Source organism: Rutilus rutilus, assembly GCF_951802725.1.
Source record: "Rutilus rutilus genome assembly, chromosome: 23".
Taxonomy (NCBI): domain Eukaryota; kingdom Metazoa; phylum Chordata; class Actinopteri; order Cypriniformes; family Leuciscidae; genus Rutilus; species Rutilus rutilus.
In genome coordinates this window covers 13,890,154-13,906,610 of record NC_140233.1, presented here as the reverse complement: position 1 = coordinate 13,906,610, position 16,457 = coordinate 13,890,154, and the positions used below count along the sequence as shown (strand labels likewise).

Sequence of the window (16,457 nt, the reverse complement as noted above, 5' to 3'; positions counted from 1 at the left end):
AAGTAATTTCTCTGCATTAAAAACAAATATGATGATGTAGATGGTCTTCAAGAGCACGAATTCAATAAACAAAGGTTATTAAAACTTAAATATTTATTTTAAAGAACTTTCACAAACATGACATACAAGCCAGAAAGCATTCCAAAATAATGTGAAAGCATACATTAAACTGTGAATCAACAAGTGCCTTACAACATGAAATAAGCTTTATTAAATATGTTAATTTCATCATCAATCATCAGAAAACAAAATCACAGTACAATCAATGCAGATTCTGTAAAAATAAGGTTGCTAAATCTACCTCAGCATAACCTGAATAACCTTTATTCAATGGTAAACTTCACTTGCATTATGCAGCACTGAAGAAAGGCTTTAACAAGGCTTTTTTTCAAGGCTTTAACATTTCTAAAAACATGCAGAGTCCTTTCCACCAATAGTCTGGGTATCCAAAGCACTTAGTGTGGTCAGAGAAAATACCTGCAAGCTTGTAAGATGCATTCACTTGGCAAGTAAACGTTTGGCAGTGGAGATGTTCTCAAAGGTTCTCAAAGGAGATTTGTGGTGTTCACAAATGTCTAATATACGAACGAACATCTCTCAAATAACCTGAGGGAGTCATTTCTTGTCCATTTTCCAACATTTTGAGAGGATAGTGATGGCCCACCAAGTGGCTGCTACCAGCAGATATCAACACTGCTCCACTAAGGAATTAATGCTAGTTTGTTAGTGCTGAGCCTGAACGTTTCAGTAGTTGAACACAGAAGGACAGGAGATGTATTCTGTGAGAGGTTATGTGAGGAGCCTGGCCACCTGCGTCTTCACCTCTTCATCTGGATGTGAGAGCAGCAGGGGAAGCTTACGGTGAAGCTGAGAAGAGTTGTCCAGTAGAACACAGTACAGAGAGTCCTGCCTCGTCCTCAGAGCTTCAGCCACCTGTGCCGAGGGTCTCCACGCACGCAGGTTCCCCACGAAAAACAACAGGCGGAGGAGAACAGATGTGCTAGTGCAGCCGTCAAACAACAAAATCAAGGAGGCTGGAGCCTGTCAACAGATTTACAAGTAACTGGAAAATACATAAGCGCTTAACAATAGAAGAACTAAAGTAGGGATGAAAGATGAAAAAAAAATTTTTTTTAATGAAATCACAAAAAAGACAGTCATTTAATATAATAAAAAAGTAGGCTATATATGTGACCCTGGACCACAAAACCAGAAAAAAAATTGAGGGTTTGCAAAAATTGAGATGTATACACCATCTGAAAGCTGAATGTATGGTTTGTTAGGATAGGACGATATTTGGCCGAGATACAACTATTTGAAAATCTGGAATCTGAGGGTGCAAAAAAATCGAAACATTGAGAAAATCGCCTTTAAAGTTGTCCATTTATGTTCGCGATTGTGTTGCATTCACTCACAAAAATAAATGTTTTATATATTTACAGTAGGAAATTTACAAATTATCTTCATGGAACATGATGTTTACTTAATATCCTAAGGATTTTTGCCATTAAAGAAAAATCTATAATTTTGACCCATCCAGGGTCACAATGCGTGCCTCAGAGAGAAGCACTTCCTGCCACTTTAAACTAAAATAAAAGTTTAACCATGGTTTAACATTTGAAAATGAAGAAAGACAACATTATTATATTGTTATTATTATATTTCTTTAATACTCAATTTTTTTATTTCGTATTTTAAAATATTTCTTAAAATATTAAACTATTTCTTATTTTGTTAGATTTTTTATTTAATAATAATTGTAATCATAAAAATGATATTTTTTCTATTGTTTATTTTTTTCTGATTAGTCGATTAATCTATGAACTATTTTTACAATTAATTTATTGATTATTTTTGGATTAGTTGATTAATCCTTTAGTTAAGTTGCAAATAAATAATAACCGTAACTTCTGTCATTAATCTTTCAAAATGTCTTATTTTGTTTAATATTTTTATTTAGTAATAATTATAATCAAAACATTTTTTATTTTGATTAATATTTTTGAGTTATAATTATAATCTCTTTTTCAATCAATCAATCAATTTCTATTGATTATTTTTCCAGATTAGTCAATTAATCATGATTATTCTATTGATTGTTTTCTGATTAGTTGATTAATCTTTTAGTTAACATGCCAATAAATAATATCTGGAACTTCTGCCATTAATCTTACTTTCAACAATTTATTCAAACCTTTTCTCATAATTTAGAAATAAAAAATTCCCAACATAAAAAAACTAAGTGCCAAGAATTAAAAGGCATCTATCAGAAATGTTCATATGGCTGCGTTCAGTGACTGTTAATTGACAGCAGCATTTGCTAACAGGTGTGAGTCTTGAAATATTTTGTTCATTCGGCAGATTAAAATAGCTGTTTGAATACATATCTGTATGAACGAACAACTGAAGTCACAACATCATTTGAACTCGGGTAACAATAGCGACAGTTGGCGACGTCCATAACACCGGGGCGATTTAACATAATTGACAGTGCGTTATTAAATAAACATTATGTTTCAGCCCTAGTTGATTTATAATCACAAATCTTTGGTAATATTATGAAGCCCTACAAACAAGCACAGCAAACCTTAAGTATTTTTTATTATTCGATTTTTTGCCACCCCAAGCTCGTGCAGCTCTAAACTAAATCATGGCCCCAGACTGGTCTTAAAATAGATCTAGGCATCAACATGAAGCCAATGGGACAAACTAGGACACCCAGTAACCAAGAGAGTTATTTATAGGGTTATCTATTAATAATCGTATTGTGTTGGCATGAGAGAAAAGTCACTGCACTGGATCTCACCTACAATGAAAGCATAAAAGACAAATTTGTTCACCTGAGCTTGCACAATATCGTCCATCAAATCTGGATTGGAGGAAAGATTTACTAGGACCTTCAGGACTTGGATCTGCAGGAACAGGTTAAATATTCAATAAATCTGACTGTGTACACATATAATTTAACTCATAAATCCAAAATCACCTGTAGGACTTCATTGCTCACTACGAGCAGCGATAAGAGGAGGGTGATGGAATTCTTCATCAGATGCTGGTGATTATCAGTGACTGACAGATTAGTGAGCAAGCGGAGCGCTGCCAGCTGAAGGTCAGAGTTCACCGGTGACATCTCAATCAACTGCATCACTGACGGGATATATATCTGAACAAAACCAGAGACGTGTGGGAGAACATGCTATTTTAGTATAATTTATATAGCATTTATTAATTATTTGAATTAGCTTTTATTTTCTATTTTAAATTTCATTCAACTTTTAGTCATTTCGCTTTGTGCTCATGTCATTTTTATTAACTTTTTTATATATATATATATATTTTTTGTGTGTATTTCTATTAGTGCTGTGAAATAGATTAATCACGATATATATATATATATATATATATATATATACACACACACACACACACACACACACAAACAAACTTATGTTAGATGCGACTAATAGTGATCAATCGATTTGACAGCACTAATTTCTATATAGTTTTAAACATTCATTTACATTTTAGTTTTAGTAATTTTTATACTTCAAGTTGTTTGAATTTTCCTTCTTTTTTTTAAGTTTAAGATTTTCATCTGTTATTTATATTTTATTTTATTTCAGTTTTATTTTAATCATCAAAAACAATTTTGAATATTAGTTAACAACAACAAACACTGGTTCAGAAGCAACAGGCGTGTACCAAAATAAAATAAAAAAATACAAAAAGCCTATATAATCAAATACAGTATTTACAATACCTTCAGCTGCTCTTGATTGCGGATGTTCATGCTTAAGTTGTTCAGAGCGTTTAGAGTCTGAACCCGGATCTCAGATGAAGGGTCTGAGAGGAAGCCTGCTATGATGTGAAGACCTCCAAATTCTCGCAGAAGATCCTATTTAAGAAATGCAAAAATTGATTGTAAACATGATAGCCTACATCAAACTGTAATTTGAGAGCTTTTTTTTTTTTTACTCTTCTGCAAAATGTAAGAATAATGCACAATGTCTAGAAGCCAAACCATTAGATGACCTGGTTTACTGTAAAGGCAGCAGCATTTCCTAAGGTTACGAGAACGTTTCTCCTCTCTTCTGGGTTTGGGCTGCTCTGCAGAAGAGAGAGAAGCATGCTCAGATGTCGAGGCTCCAGGCTGGCAGCAGATTTTGAGTGAATATCACCTTATGAGAAGAAAAAAACAGCAAAGAAAAAGTTTGTATGAAAAGATCTCCCCATATTTAATCAATACAATGTGTTTGACACTAAAACAAATATTGTAAAATTACATAGAGCATAAACCATTTGAATGTCTGTCACTTACTAGATTCAGTCTCCGCACACGGATTCAGATTATCACTCTTACTGACAACTTTAAATCCAGATACTTTGTCCATTAAGCTCCCGGGCTGAATAGTCACACTTTTAGCAGACTTTTTTCTGTTCACTCCATCTCCTGCACGACCAACGACTAGTTTATAAATGCCATATGAAGCTCCGGCTCCTGCTACAATCCCCAACAGAGCCTTCATGCTGCCGAGCCGGGCTATGGCATTGTCATCTCCCATTCTGCGATATGCGCAGATTTCATACAGAAAATGTTAACACATGGCTCTTGTCCGACAGGATAAATAAAGAAGCACCCACTTCCTGGTCACATTATACTCGTCGGGTTCCTCACAGGACGTTGCCGCCTATTGCATCAGTGGACGACCAAAACGTTTCGCGGAGTTGCGTTCATGAATGATTTTAGCTAATATAACAAATAACAAAAAACATAAACAAAGAATAATTTCACATTTCTGAAAACCAAAAAATGCCTGGCAAAAAGAAAGTCGCTGTTTGGATTTAATAGGAAAATACTTAAGCGTCAATGCTTGGATCATTATTGCAGTGATTATTGTGTTTCTAGCATGTTTGGCGACAGTTCTGCTAACCCTAATTGATGGACTGTGTAGCTTTTCATTTCTTAAACAACCATGTAGCCATATTCCAGAATGATTATCAAGATTCCTCAGGCTCAAATTGTGAAAGAATGGTTGGGAGGAAGCATGATGAATAATTTTCACACATGAATTGGCAAGTCTTTGGGATGTGCTGGAGGAGACTTTACAGAGTGCTGGACTCTTGCATTGTCAATACAAGATCTTGACCAAAAATGTATGCACCTCTTGATGGAAATAAATGTTTTGATGTTATTTCCATCGAGAGGTGCATCAATTTTTGGTTTAAGATATTGTATTGATAATGCAAGAGTCCAGCACTTCTATTAACTCTACTCCAGCATATCCCAAAAGCCTTTCAATGAATGTAAAGTCTGGACTCAGAGGTATATATAGTTTTTGTTTTGTGGATAATATATGAAAACTACGAACTAGGTATTTTTGTTATTACACATATACTCCGTGGATTTTTTCATCTGACCAACCACTTGCTCAGGTCACCAAGCAACATGAATGTAAATATTGACAGAAGCTACAGGTGTCTCAGGTTATTGTTGCACTAACTGCAGGAAATTATTAAACTACTTCTTCAACTGCGATCGATTTTATGATGACTTCTTGGCAAGATTCAGATCCAATATTGAGAGACTACTTCATTAAACATTCACTTCCTCAGATTTACAAGGTGATTTAATGATCTAGTTAATGAATGAGCCAGCCAAAGAAATAGTGTAATTGAACACAATCCGATTCATTTGTTTATAACATTTTATTAATGCTATTTATTATATTTTGCATTTAAACTAGGCTTTGCTTGCTGGGTTATGTGTGTCATGCCCTGAAGATCCTTTGCACTTTATAGAAGAGAAGATCCTATCAATTCTAGAGGATCAGGATTTCGAGCTTTGCTGGTATGTGTATAATTTGTGACATTAGAATATAAATGATGATGTAAAATCAAGTTTATAATACAGTAAATAATACTAATAATAGCCCTAAAATGTAAATTGTTTCTGAATTCTTTAGGCACACATTTATTGACAAAGACAAACAAATCTTCTCACTGGCAGGAAGCATTGTGTATGATATTTTTGGAAATTCAGAAGACAGCCAGGTAAATCTCATATAATGTATTCTTTATTCAGAGTGAATAGGGTTGAGCTATCAAACCTCCATCTTCTAAAACTCATTTATTCATTTTTTCTCACAGTTTCTGTCACATTCGTTGGAGAAAGCGTTCTCGTGTTATCGAACCAACCTGACCAGAATGTGTTTCATGTGAGTGTTAAAACTGTACTGTAAAAGAGCCACAACAGCAAACAAAACCTGCTTTGGATCCACTCGCAATTGTTCCAAAAGGGGGTTTTCACATAGTGATGCCATAGTGATTACCTTTTCATTGATCAGTTCTTAAGTTCTCAGTGTGAAGAAATCTAATAAACCCTTTTCCACTCAAATAACTTTTGTGCAGTGGAATGTTAAAGGTTTTTCATGTACAAAAAAACACTGGGCCGGTATCAACTAGGCTAATGTCTGACTTCTCATGTTAAAGGGGTTGGAAGAGTTATATCTCAAAGAAGAAAATGAACGCTGCCAGGGTCCTTGAGAGAATGGAAGAGGCTAAGTTGTATCACACACAGAGAAGGAGAAAACAGGCTTTCATCAAGTGGACAGCGTGGGTTTGCTTTCGCAAACACAGGCAGAATGGTACTGCCTATATATTACATCAGATTACATTCAAAGTTGGAATATTTAGAAAATCCAACTAGTTAAACACTATTTAATATTGTAACATGAAGGCATTACCTATGTTATCCAGATGCTGTGAGGAAACTACAGAAAGCACAGGAGTCTGTTCACTGCCGAAACATCATCACAACTTGGCGTCGTGTTGTGCACGAGGCTAAAAGAACAAAAGAATATTTTAAGGTAGTTTTTCAAATGAAAATGAGTGTAACACAAATGCATTTAATTGATGAGATGTTTAGGTATTATGCATGTCTGTATGTTCAGAGGCTAGAGAGAGAGATACAAGAAAGTCTGAGCTCAGAGATATCACAGGGCAACGGACAGGACAGACTATCACTGCTGCCAAACAAGCTGTCTCTTAAGGTATCACTTAACCTCTGTGACGTTACCATTATATAACTGGCTTCAAGTCAACTGTGATTTTAATCAACTATTTGGTGCAGATCTTCCAATGTCTAGGCGTGCGTGACCTCCTGAAATGCGCTCAGGTGTGCCATTCTTGGAAAGCGATCACTCAAATCAGCTCACTGTGGACTGAGGTCAGTGCAGCTCACTTAAACACTTTAATTCAGCTAGTGCACTTAGCAGTATTGAATGTGCTCTTGTAGTGCTCGTCACTACGTTTCTTGACACATTTTTAAAAAGTGCACTTTGTAATGTCAAATTAAAGTTTTACTTTAAAGAACATTTTACATCATCATGTTTTAATAATATTTTGTTCATGCTTTAACGAAGTTCACTTATTTTGATGTGTTGAACTAAAGCAAGTTATTATATCTTAAATGTAGGGTAATTGCAACTTCATCATTACAAATGTGTAACTAGAAATATATTTAAACATACATACAAGTTTAAATAAGAAATACATTCAAGTATATTTTAGTTTACCATAAATGCTTGTCAGTACATTCGGCTGTAACCAACCATATTTAATGGAAGGCTTGTAAAACATTTTGTGCAAAATTAACTACATTTAAATAATGAGTCAAAACGTGTTTTTGTCTTGATTCAAGCATATTATAAGTGTTTATATTTCAGACAGGATGGTTTTCAAAGAAAAATTGCATGCATACGTCATTCACTCGTGCGTGGCTCCACCTATTTTTTACAGTCTATGGTCTCCACCATAGACTGTAAAGGTCTCCACATAGGCTATCCGTAAATCAAGAGAAGTTGCTCCGGCAACTTTGCAGTGTGTAAGTACGGTGTGGGAGTGGCATAAGTTAGCTAGAGAAAGGTCGTTAGGGAGCAGCTAAATCTCGAACCTGTGTGGAATCGCCCGTTTAAAAATAAAAGCGCTGACAGAGCTCGTAATAAATCAAGAATCAACATTCTTGGCTTTGCTTGGCTTTCTGAGATGGCGAGAACTAAGTGATTTGAAATGTTGTAAAAACATTCAGAGATGCAGTTTAATTTATTCAACAGTTGAGTACGTTTTTTTTTACAGATAAATTGCCATATGTAGCTCTTTAACAGAGTTCATATATTTTGAAGGATCATTTCACTATGGGCTGTTGTAGCGCTGGAATTTATTTTCAAGGACGTACAGTGTCTATCTAAACTGGTAATATCTCTTAAGCCTATGTTTTATGAGCAGTAGGAAAATCTCTATTTTTTAGTTATGAGAAAGAACCATATTCATTCGCACTGCGTCACACAGAGCCGAAGCACAACCAAAACAATGTTCCGCAACATGCATGCAGTTTAGTTTTTTAACCGCTAGAGGGCAAAGAGTGACCAGAAACATTACATTCAGTTTCAACTTAAGTAAAGGTGCATTGCGCAACATTTCATGTTAAAAATACCCGTTTTTCTAACCCATACATGCTTAAACAATTGCCTGATGGGCTGAATGAGCCCTTCTATGATCACTGCGATTGCCTCTATAATCCTGTACAGTAAAATAAATAAGAGGGATTCGGGTCGGAATCGACTGGGCGTGACGTCATGCGCGTTCACGCTCACCTGGCTATGTCTGGCAGGTTTGTGTATTCGCCGCCATTATCCGCATCAGCGAAGACAACTCAAGCGACTTTTGCAAAAGTAGAAGATGGATTCAAAGAGACCGGCTTCTAGTTCATCCCAAACCCCAACGCAAACTCCACGTAACCGCGTGCACAACTCTGGTTGCAGTTTTGCGTGTCGCCAGAAGGGGGCATAGTTCTGCAAAAACTCAGAGACTTGCGCAATGCACCTTTAAGTAAATTATCGTAAAACATATTACATACTCTTTTTAAAAGTATATATTTTTCACAAGGACATATAGCCAGTATAATCTGTAAGATGTGTTTCCACAGATTGATTTCTCCCCTGAGGGCAGCTGGATCACAGATCAGACTGTGGAGAGAAAACTGCGGGCACATCGTGTCTATGTGATCTCTGTGAACTTGTGCGGTTGCACAATGGTGCAGGGCTCGAGCCTCAGACGCATCAGTAAAACTACTTTAATCAGTCTAAAAAATTACGCACATTTTCAGGTTGATCAATGATATGATAAGGATCTTGCATGTGTTTTGTTTTCAAAGGTCAATGCCGAAATCTTCAAGAACTCAATCTGAGCGAATGCCAAAACGTTAATGCAAGTAGAAAACAAACACGTTGTGATTATAGGTTTTGCTGCTGCTTATCAATCTAACACCTTTTTTTCGTTTGGAAACAATCTCGACAGGATGAAAATATGAAGATGATTTTAGAGGGATGTCACTCTCTCCTCTATCTCAATCTGGCCTTTACTCATATTACTAATGGCACTATAAGAGTCCTCTCAAGGTACAAACTTCTTATATGTTTCTCAGTGCACAAGCATAATGACAGAAATAACTGTATTTGTATAGTTCTGGCACTGACTGTTGTTTAAAAGATGCTGTGTGACGCTGCGGTCTCTGAATCTGGCACACTGCGTGGGTTTCTCTGATAAAGGCCTGCAGTATCTGACCACAGGGAAAGGCTGTCACAGACTCAGTCATCTAGACCTCTCCGCTTGTTCTCAGGTTAGAGTTGACACATAGCCTATAGGAAATGCACATTAGTAATGTTAGTTCATATTTACAGGCGGGTCACAGAGAAAGCTTTCTTGCGTTTCTGTAAACAAGTTCTAGACGGACATCTTTAATCATTGCAGCATTTTTCCTTGCTTTTTTCAACGTAAAAGCTGTTCAACTTTTGACCTACAGTGCCGCTCATCAATGTCCGTTTCAAAACAGTGCAAACATCACATCAATGCGTTTATCGTAGCAACTGTAACACTTTACAATAAGGTGTTATTTGATAGCATTATTGTTTTTGGTAACACTTAACAATAAGGTCTCATTTGTTAGCATTAGTTAATGTATTGATTAACATGAACTAACAATGAACAATATTATTACTGTATTTATCATTGTTAATGTTAGTTCATTAAAAATAGTTGTTCATTGTTTATGTTAGTTCACAGTGCATTAACTATTTTGATTTTAATAACCTATTAATAAATGTTCAAATGAACATTAAGATTAATATATTCTGTAGAAGTATTGTTTATTCTTAGTTCTTGTTAAGTAGTTAACTAATGAAACCTTATTGTAAAGTGTTGTCCCATTAAAAAAAAAAAAAAAAAATACAGCATTTTAAGGACAAAAAGGCAATAAACAAAATATTCCAAAAAAGTTACAATAGGCCTACATGAAATTCTAAAATGAACTAAAGTGTGTTATATTGTAAGTAGTACACCATTAATGAGTCTTACAAGCAATTTTTGAATTTAAAGAAGGAATTTTCTTTGAAAATGTATATTTATGAATGTAAAATGTGCAGTTATGCAAGGAATAGTAATAAAATAATAAATGTAATATGAAATGGATCTATTTAAAAATTTTGGGATAAATTCCTTTTTACAAAATTAGAAAAGTCCATCCAAAACACTCCAATTCCCCACCAAAAAGTGGGTAACTATTTCTTCAAAGTGATGACAAATGGAAGAATTGGGTAAAATACTGTCATTAAACGTTTATAGTTTACTGGATAATAATTATGAATTGTTTAAAAAAAAATCAGCAAGAATTATTATTTTTATTTGCATAAGAAGCAAGAATTCTTTCCACTGAACTGTATCATTTGTCGGCTATTTCTGTTATATTTATTATTTCCGTCAGAGTATGTCTCATAAAAAAATTATTAGCGCGTACCATAATTTTGATGCGGTTCTTACTTAGTCACAATAATTCGCAATAATGGACAGAATCAGTATTACCATGGTACTTTTATTAGTGATTTATCCATGATATTTATGTTGTACCTCAAAGAATACCATGGTACATGTCCAATTAAACATAGTATTTCCATACACTGTAGTGATTTCAACTTAAATTACATTAAACTGACTCTAGAACTTGTATAACTTATAAATTAAAGTTAAAAATTGCATAAAAGCAATGTAAAAACATATAACTTATTGATCATATCATTTCTTGAAGTGTAGTAGCCTACTTCTGTATCCAAGTAGTAGCTATCATGGTACTTTTTGCTGCTCATAGGAATAAATCAGATTGATCAAATGAATTGCATTATATAAATGTTAGAAAAGTGTTCGTTTTTTCCACTCTACAGATATCTGTGGATGGATTTACATATGTCGCTGAGGCTTGCAGTTCACTTCAACAGATTGTGTTAAATGACCTCCCCACCCTCACTGACACCTGTGTGCAGGTACAGTGTGTTATATGTACATAAAATATGACGTAGACACTAAGTTTGAATTGGTGATTGTTGTTTTTCTTTGTTGCAAGGTCTTAGTGTCTAAATGTCGTGTGCTGACTGTGATTTCCCTCTTGGATTCGCCGTTTCTATCTGACGTGGCATTCAAAACAATAGCGGAAGTGATCAGCCTCACAAAGATCCAAATAGAAGGTTTGTATTTGTGCGCTCAACTAATGTGGCATGGCTAGAAAGGCTAAATTAGTACAACAGAAACTGTGTGTTCTGCGTTTCAGGTAATGAGCGAATGACAGACAGCAGCTTGAAGGCCCTGTGCCGGAGCTCTCAGAAACTCACTGAGGTCCATGTGTCCGACTGTCCTCGCGTGACTGATGCCAGCTTGAAGTCTTTAGGAAGTCTGACAAAACTGTGCAACCTAAATATCTCAGGCTGTATCAAGTGAGAGAAGCCATTGCGCCGACGTGAATATATAGAACAATGCAAACACAGTGTTTCTTCTTTCGGCAGTGGCTATTTACACTAAGTGAAAATAGCACAGTATTTTCTTTGCAATAAGTGTAAATAGTAGTAAGATGTTATACTTATAAATAGTGGCAGTTACTATTTGCAACTCAGTGTTGTTGTACATTAAACGGTATGCAATAATAACAGTGTAAATTATTATATTTGTTAAAACTTTTAAATGGATGCCGCCTTATTGGGACAATAATGCCCTGCCTACACCTAACCCTAACTGATGAACACTATTATTAAATATTAAATATATTTTCTTCATTTTCATTGAAAATCAATGCCTTTCTGATCTGATATGTAATGGGAAAAGGGAGTAGTGAAAGTTCGACAATTCGAACACGGGTCGAATTGCTTCAAAACTTTACCCCTACACCAATGCTACTGTTGGCAATCCAATGACTTCCGTAATTTTGTCTGGCCCAACCAGACGTTAGTGTGCGGAGCAAGTGTAAATGGCTTCTGCAAACAAGGCGGGCTATTTGCTCTTAGTGTAAATAGACACTATGTTTTTTTTCCTGTGGTGTGAGACAACAAAAAATGGGCAAAAAAACTAAAAAGTTCTGAATTATTAAACAGAAAAAAATATGCTGGCCAAAGGAAAAAATGCTTTGGTCGACACACAGGGTGGCACTCCACAAAATTCAAAAGGGGAAAAAGTCTGCAGAACATTTAAAAAAAAAAATTTTTCATTGCTTCATACAGCAGAAAAAAATGATATAGGTTTTTATACAATCAAGGTGGCACTTCAAAAGATAAATATTTCACTTTTCCATTTAGGACTGATTCTTAAACTTTTACATTGGCTCCCCCAATCTTTAATATTTGGTTACATTCTTGACATGCATTTCAGATTCTATAAAAATGCGTTCAATTTATGTTGTGTGTTTTTTTTACCTGATCTAGGGTGACTGATATGGGAATCTATTACATCACTGAAGGATCATCTGCTGTTGAACTGCGAGAGCTTGATCTTTCTTACTGCCCAAAAGTTACTGACCTGTCCCTGAAGAGAATAACTCAGAGGTGAAAACAGTTAACGCTCTTTTTAAAATCCTTCTTATACAGTGACTGTATGAATGTAAAATTCATTTCCAGATGTAGCAATCTGACCCACCTGGCCGTGTGTTTCTGTGAGAACCTGACAGATAACGGCTTTGAGTGTCTGGACAAATGTGCTTCTCTGGTCTCTCTGGACATCACCGGCTGCAAAATACATGACAAAGTACGCTTAGTATATCATTTATTACAGATAATCCTTTTACAGCTGTAGTCAAAACAGTTATTATATTAAAGATGTGTCTTTCACAGGGACTGGTAGCTCTGGGGGCCAATCACAGTCTGAGAAAACTGACTGCAAACGAGTGTGCTTTCATTACAGATAATGGAATAAAGGTTTGGCTTACATTTTTTATCACTCCATTGTGCATAAATGTAAGGCTTGCAATGAATTTGCAATCTGATTACTGTTTATGGAAAAGTTAATGTGACATAATTTTGTCTCTGTGCAGATGTTTTGCCGACAATGTCCTCGTCTGGAGCTTTTGGATGTGTGTCACTGTGTGTGTCTGTCTGATCGTGCGATCAAAGCCCTTTTCTTCTTCTGCAGGACCATTGCCACAGTCAGAATAGCTGGATGCCCTAAAGTACTACTTTAAATCAGTAATCTTTAAAGAATAATAAGTGCACAAAGTAGTTAGTCAGGAAACTTTAAACTGTTAACAGGTGAACAAAAAGTGTGTCCCAGTTCGAGTACTTATGCACTATTCTATGCCATTTTGTAGTGTAAATAGTGCGATTAGTGTGTTCACACTAGTAGGAAAAGTACACTTAAAGGGATAGTTCACCCAAAAATGAAAATTCTGTCATCATTTACTCACCCTCAAGTTGTTCCAAACCTGTATGAGTTTCTTTGTTCTGTTGAACACAAAGGAACATATTTGGAAGAATGTTTGTAATCAAACAGATCTCGATCCCCATTGACTTCCATAGTATATTTTTTTTCCTACTATGGAAGTCAATGGGGACCGAGATCAGCAGAACAAAGAAACTCATACAGGTTTGGAACAACTTGAGGGTGAGTAAATGATGACAGAATTTTCATTTTTGGGTGAACTATCCCTTTAAAATACCCAGATGATGCACTTAATTAACCGAAAAACGAAGGCTTCATCCGAAATTGCATACTTATATAGTAGGCGTATGTATGTGACAAGAGTAGTATGTCTGAATTCACAGTACTCATAAAACAGTAGCTCCCGGATGACTTACAACTTCCGGCGAGATTGTGAAGTGCGCGTGCAATGGACACTTTACTATCCCATGAGGCCACGGGAGAGGATTTGTGAATGGCAGTGAAGCCACACAACTGACGCTGGTAGGTCACATGACAGTGACAACATGGCGAATGCAGTAAGTCTGGAATCAAAGTATGCAATTTCAGACGCAGCCAAAATGTGGAATGTTGAACGTAGCTGAGGGGGAGGAGCTATACAATTCAAACCAGAAAATATAAAATACGTTAAAAAATATTAAATATAAATTTTAGGATTAGACATATTTCAATATATATTCAATTAAAACAGGCTTTTCAAACTTTTAGATGCCACGGACCCTCAAATATGATCATCCTCGTGTGAGGGATCCATACCCAATTTATACTGTAAAAAAATAACACTAAATATGTATAAAATAAATTAGGAAATATTTAGTTTATATTATGTTACTTTATTTTTATTTTTTTTCTACTCACTATAGTACTGTACTGATGTATTATTTATTAATTTCAACCTAATTTATATAAGTTAATTTATTTTAATCAAATTTATTTATTTATTTAACATGTTTTTTTTACATGTTTTTCTCTAAAACTTTTCCACGGACCCCAAGCACTCCCTTGTAGCTCCCTGAGGGTCCCCGGACTCCAGTTAGAAACCCCCTGAATTAGAAAATACTAAAAAAGTATTTTCACTAGTGCACTCAGATCATTGGACACTACTATATAGAGGCCTATGATAAAGGTAAATTTCACATAATAGCTGAAACTATATTTTGCTGCATCAGATGACAGATACAGCAGTGAAGTATCTAACCAGGGCTGGTCACTTCCTGAGGGAGCTGGACGTGAGCGGCTGTCCTCTCCTGACTGACCGCACTCCTTCTTTCCTCCTGTGCAGCTGTCCACATCTGCGGTCCATCAGCATGCTCTACTGCAAGAACATCTCCAGGTGATTCAGTGTGCCATTTCCCTTCCAAGACGGCAACACAAATACAGTGCATAATATCGATGGACCGATAGGAGATATTGAAGATTTAGTTTCATAGAGTTAAGAAGAGGTAGTCCTATGTTAATGATTATAGTGTTGAGTAAGTACCTTTGTCATCTCAGACAGGCCGCTCTGAAACTGCAGCGCCGAGTCCAACACTGGAAACACAGTCACGATGACGCCCCCTACTGTCTGGGTTAATTACTACAACTCGACGAGACATGGCAGGATGAGGATACGACAGACATTACCAGTCGAGTCAACACTTACTGTATTGTGGAAAATATTTAGATAGTAGGCTATATAACAGTTATGCATTTGATAAGAAATCTCTTCCAAAAGGTGTGTTTGACAAAATACTGTCAAGGTAGTTACAAAAAAGGTTGAGAATCAGTATTAAAGATTGGCACTGAATGAAAAAATTCATATATAAAATGAGGACGGTAGCCTACCATGCCACATTTCACACACTGATGAAAAAATGTTCACCCAAAAAGGAAACTTCTGTCATTAATTACTCGCCCTCATCTTCGGAACAGATATTTTTGATGAAATCTGAGAGGTTTCTGTCCCTCCATAGGCAGAAACGTCATTGCAACTTTCAAGGCCCAGAAAGGTAGTAAAGTCACTGTTAAAATATTCCATGTACTAGTGGTTCAACCTTAATGTTATGAAGTGACAAGAATACTTTTTGTGTGTAATAAAAATAACGACATTAATCAACAATCTCTTCTCTTCCATGTCAGTCAGTAAATTAATACATTAATTTATACGTTTATAATACGTTTATTTTCATATTGAATCACAAAATAAAAATAAAACGGGAAAACAATAATATGCACAGTTCACTAAATTAGCTGCCTTTTATTCTAAACTTAAGTATTTGCATTCTATTATGTCTTATTAAGATTATATGCTATAAACTTTAGCTATCTGTTGAACTTTAGACACTATTCTTAATGCTAAAGTATTGTGTAGTATAGTATTTGTATTGTGATTAAAACCAGGGTTTACTAATACAATAAAATATTGCAACATAACAGGATGCTTCTGTTTTCATTTAGTTAAAAAATAAGGTTAGATATGCTATAAAAATGCTGAAATAATGAAAAGTGTGTCAACAACATATAGATTTACTGTTGGTTTTTGTATTTAAAACATACAAGAGTACAGTTTAAAAAGCATTTACTTTAAATGTAACCACAATTTAGTTAGTCAATGAATTTTGTATTCTTGCATTGGATTTATTCTTGTATGTTGTATTGTATCTTGCTCGCATATGGAATCAAAACTTAACTATTTT

General features: G+C 35.4%; 2 protein-coding genes across 2 annotated transcripts; one reads left to right on the top strand and one right to left on the bottom strand.

Moving 5' to 3' along the window:
* Positions 1-80: 80 nt before the first annotated feature.
* Positions 81-4,659, bottom strand: armc10 (armadillo repeat containing 10). The gene is made up of 6 exons (XM_084397728.1): positions 4,319-4,659; positions 4,033-4,178; positions 3,761-3,895; positions 2,987-3,163; positions 2,841-2,912; positions 81-1,041 (listed from the first exon to the last, which is right to left on the bottom strand). Exons 1-6 carry the CDS (start codon positions 4,560-4,562, stop codon positions 790-792), a joined length of 1,026 nt encoding a protein of 341 aa, XP_084253854.1. The 5' UTR covers positions 4,563-4,659; the 3' UTR covers positions 81-789.
* Positions 2,753-15,875, top strand: fbxl13 (F-box and leucine-rich repeat protein 13). The gene is made up of 21 exons (XM_084397727.1): positions 2,753-2,924; positions 5,745-5,848; positions 5,964-6,051; positions 6,148-6,215; positions 6,490-6,644; positions 6,757-6,866; positions 6,951-7,049; positions 7,130-7,225; positions 8,984-9,119; positions 9,212-9,264; positions 9,355-9,455; positions 9,547-9,676; positions 11,271-11,369; positions 11,450-11,570; positions 11,654-11,816; positions 12,795-12,914; positions 12,987-13,113; positions 13,200-13,283; positions 13,400-13,534; positions 14,952-15,115; positions 15,277-15,875. The coding sequence occupies exons 4-21, from the start codon at positions 6,205-6,207 to the stop codon at positions 15,353-15,355; spliced, it is 1,983 nt and encodes a 660-aa protein (XP_084253853.1). The 5' UTR covers positions 2,753-2,924; positions 5,745-5,848; positions 5,964-6,051; positions 6,148-6,204; the 3' UTR covers positions 15,356-15,875.
* Positions 15,876-16,457: the final 582 nt, after the last annotated feature.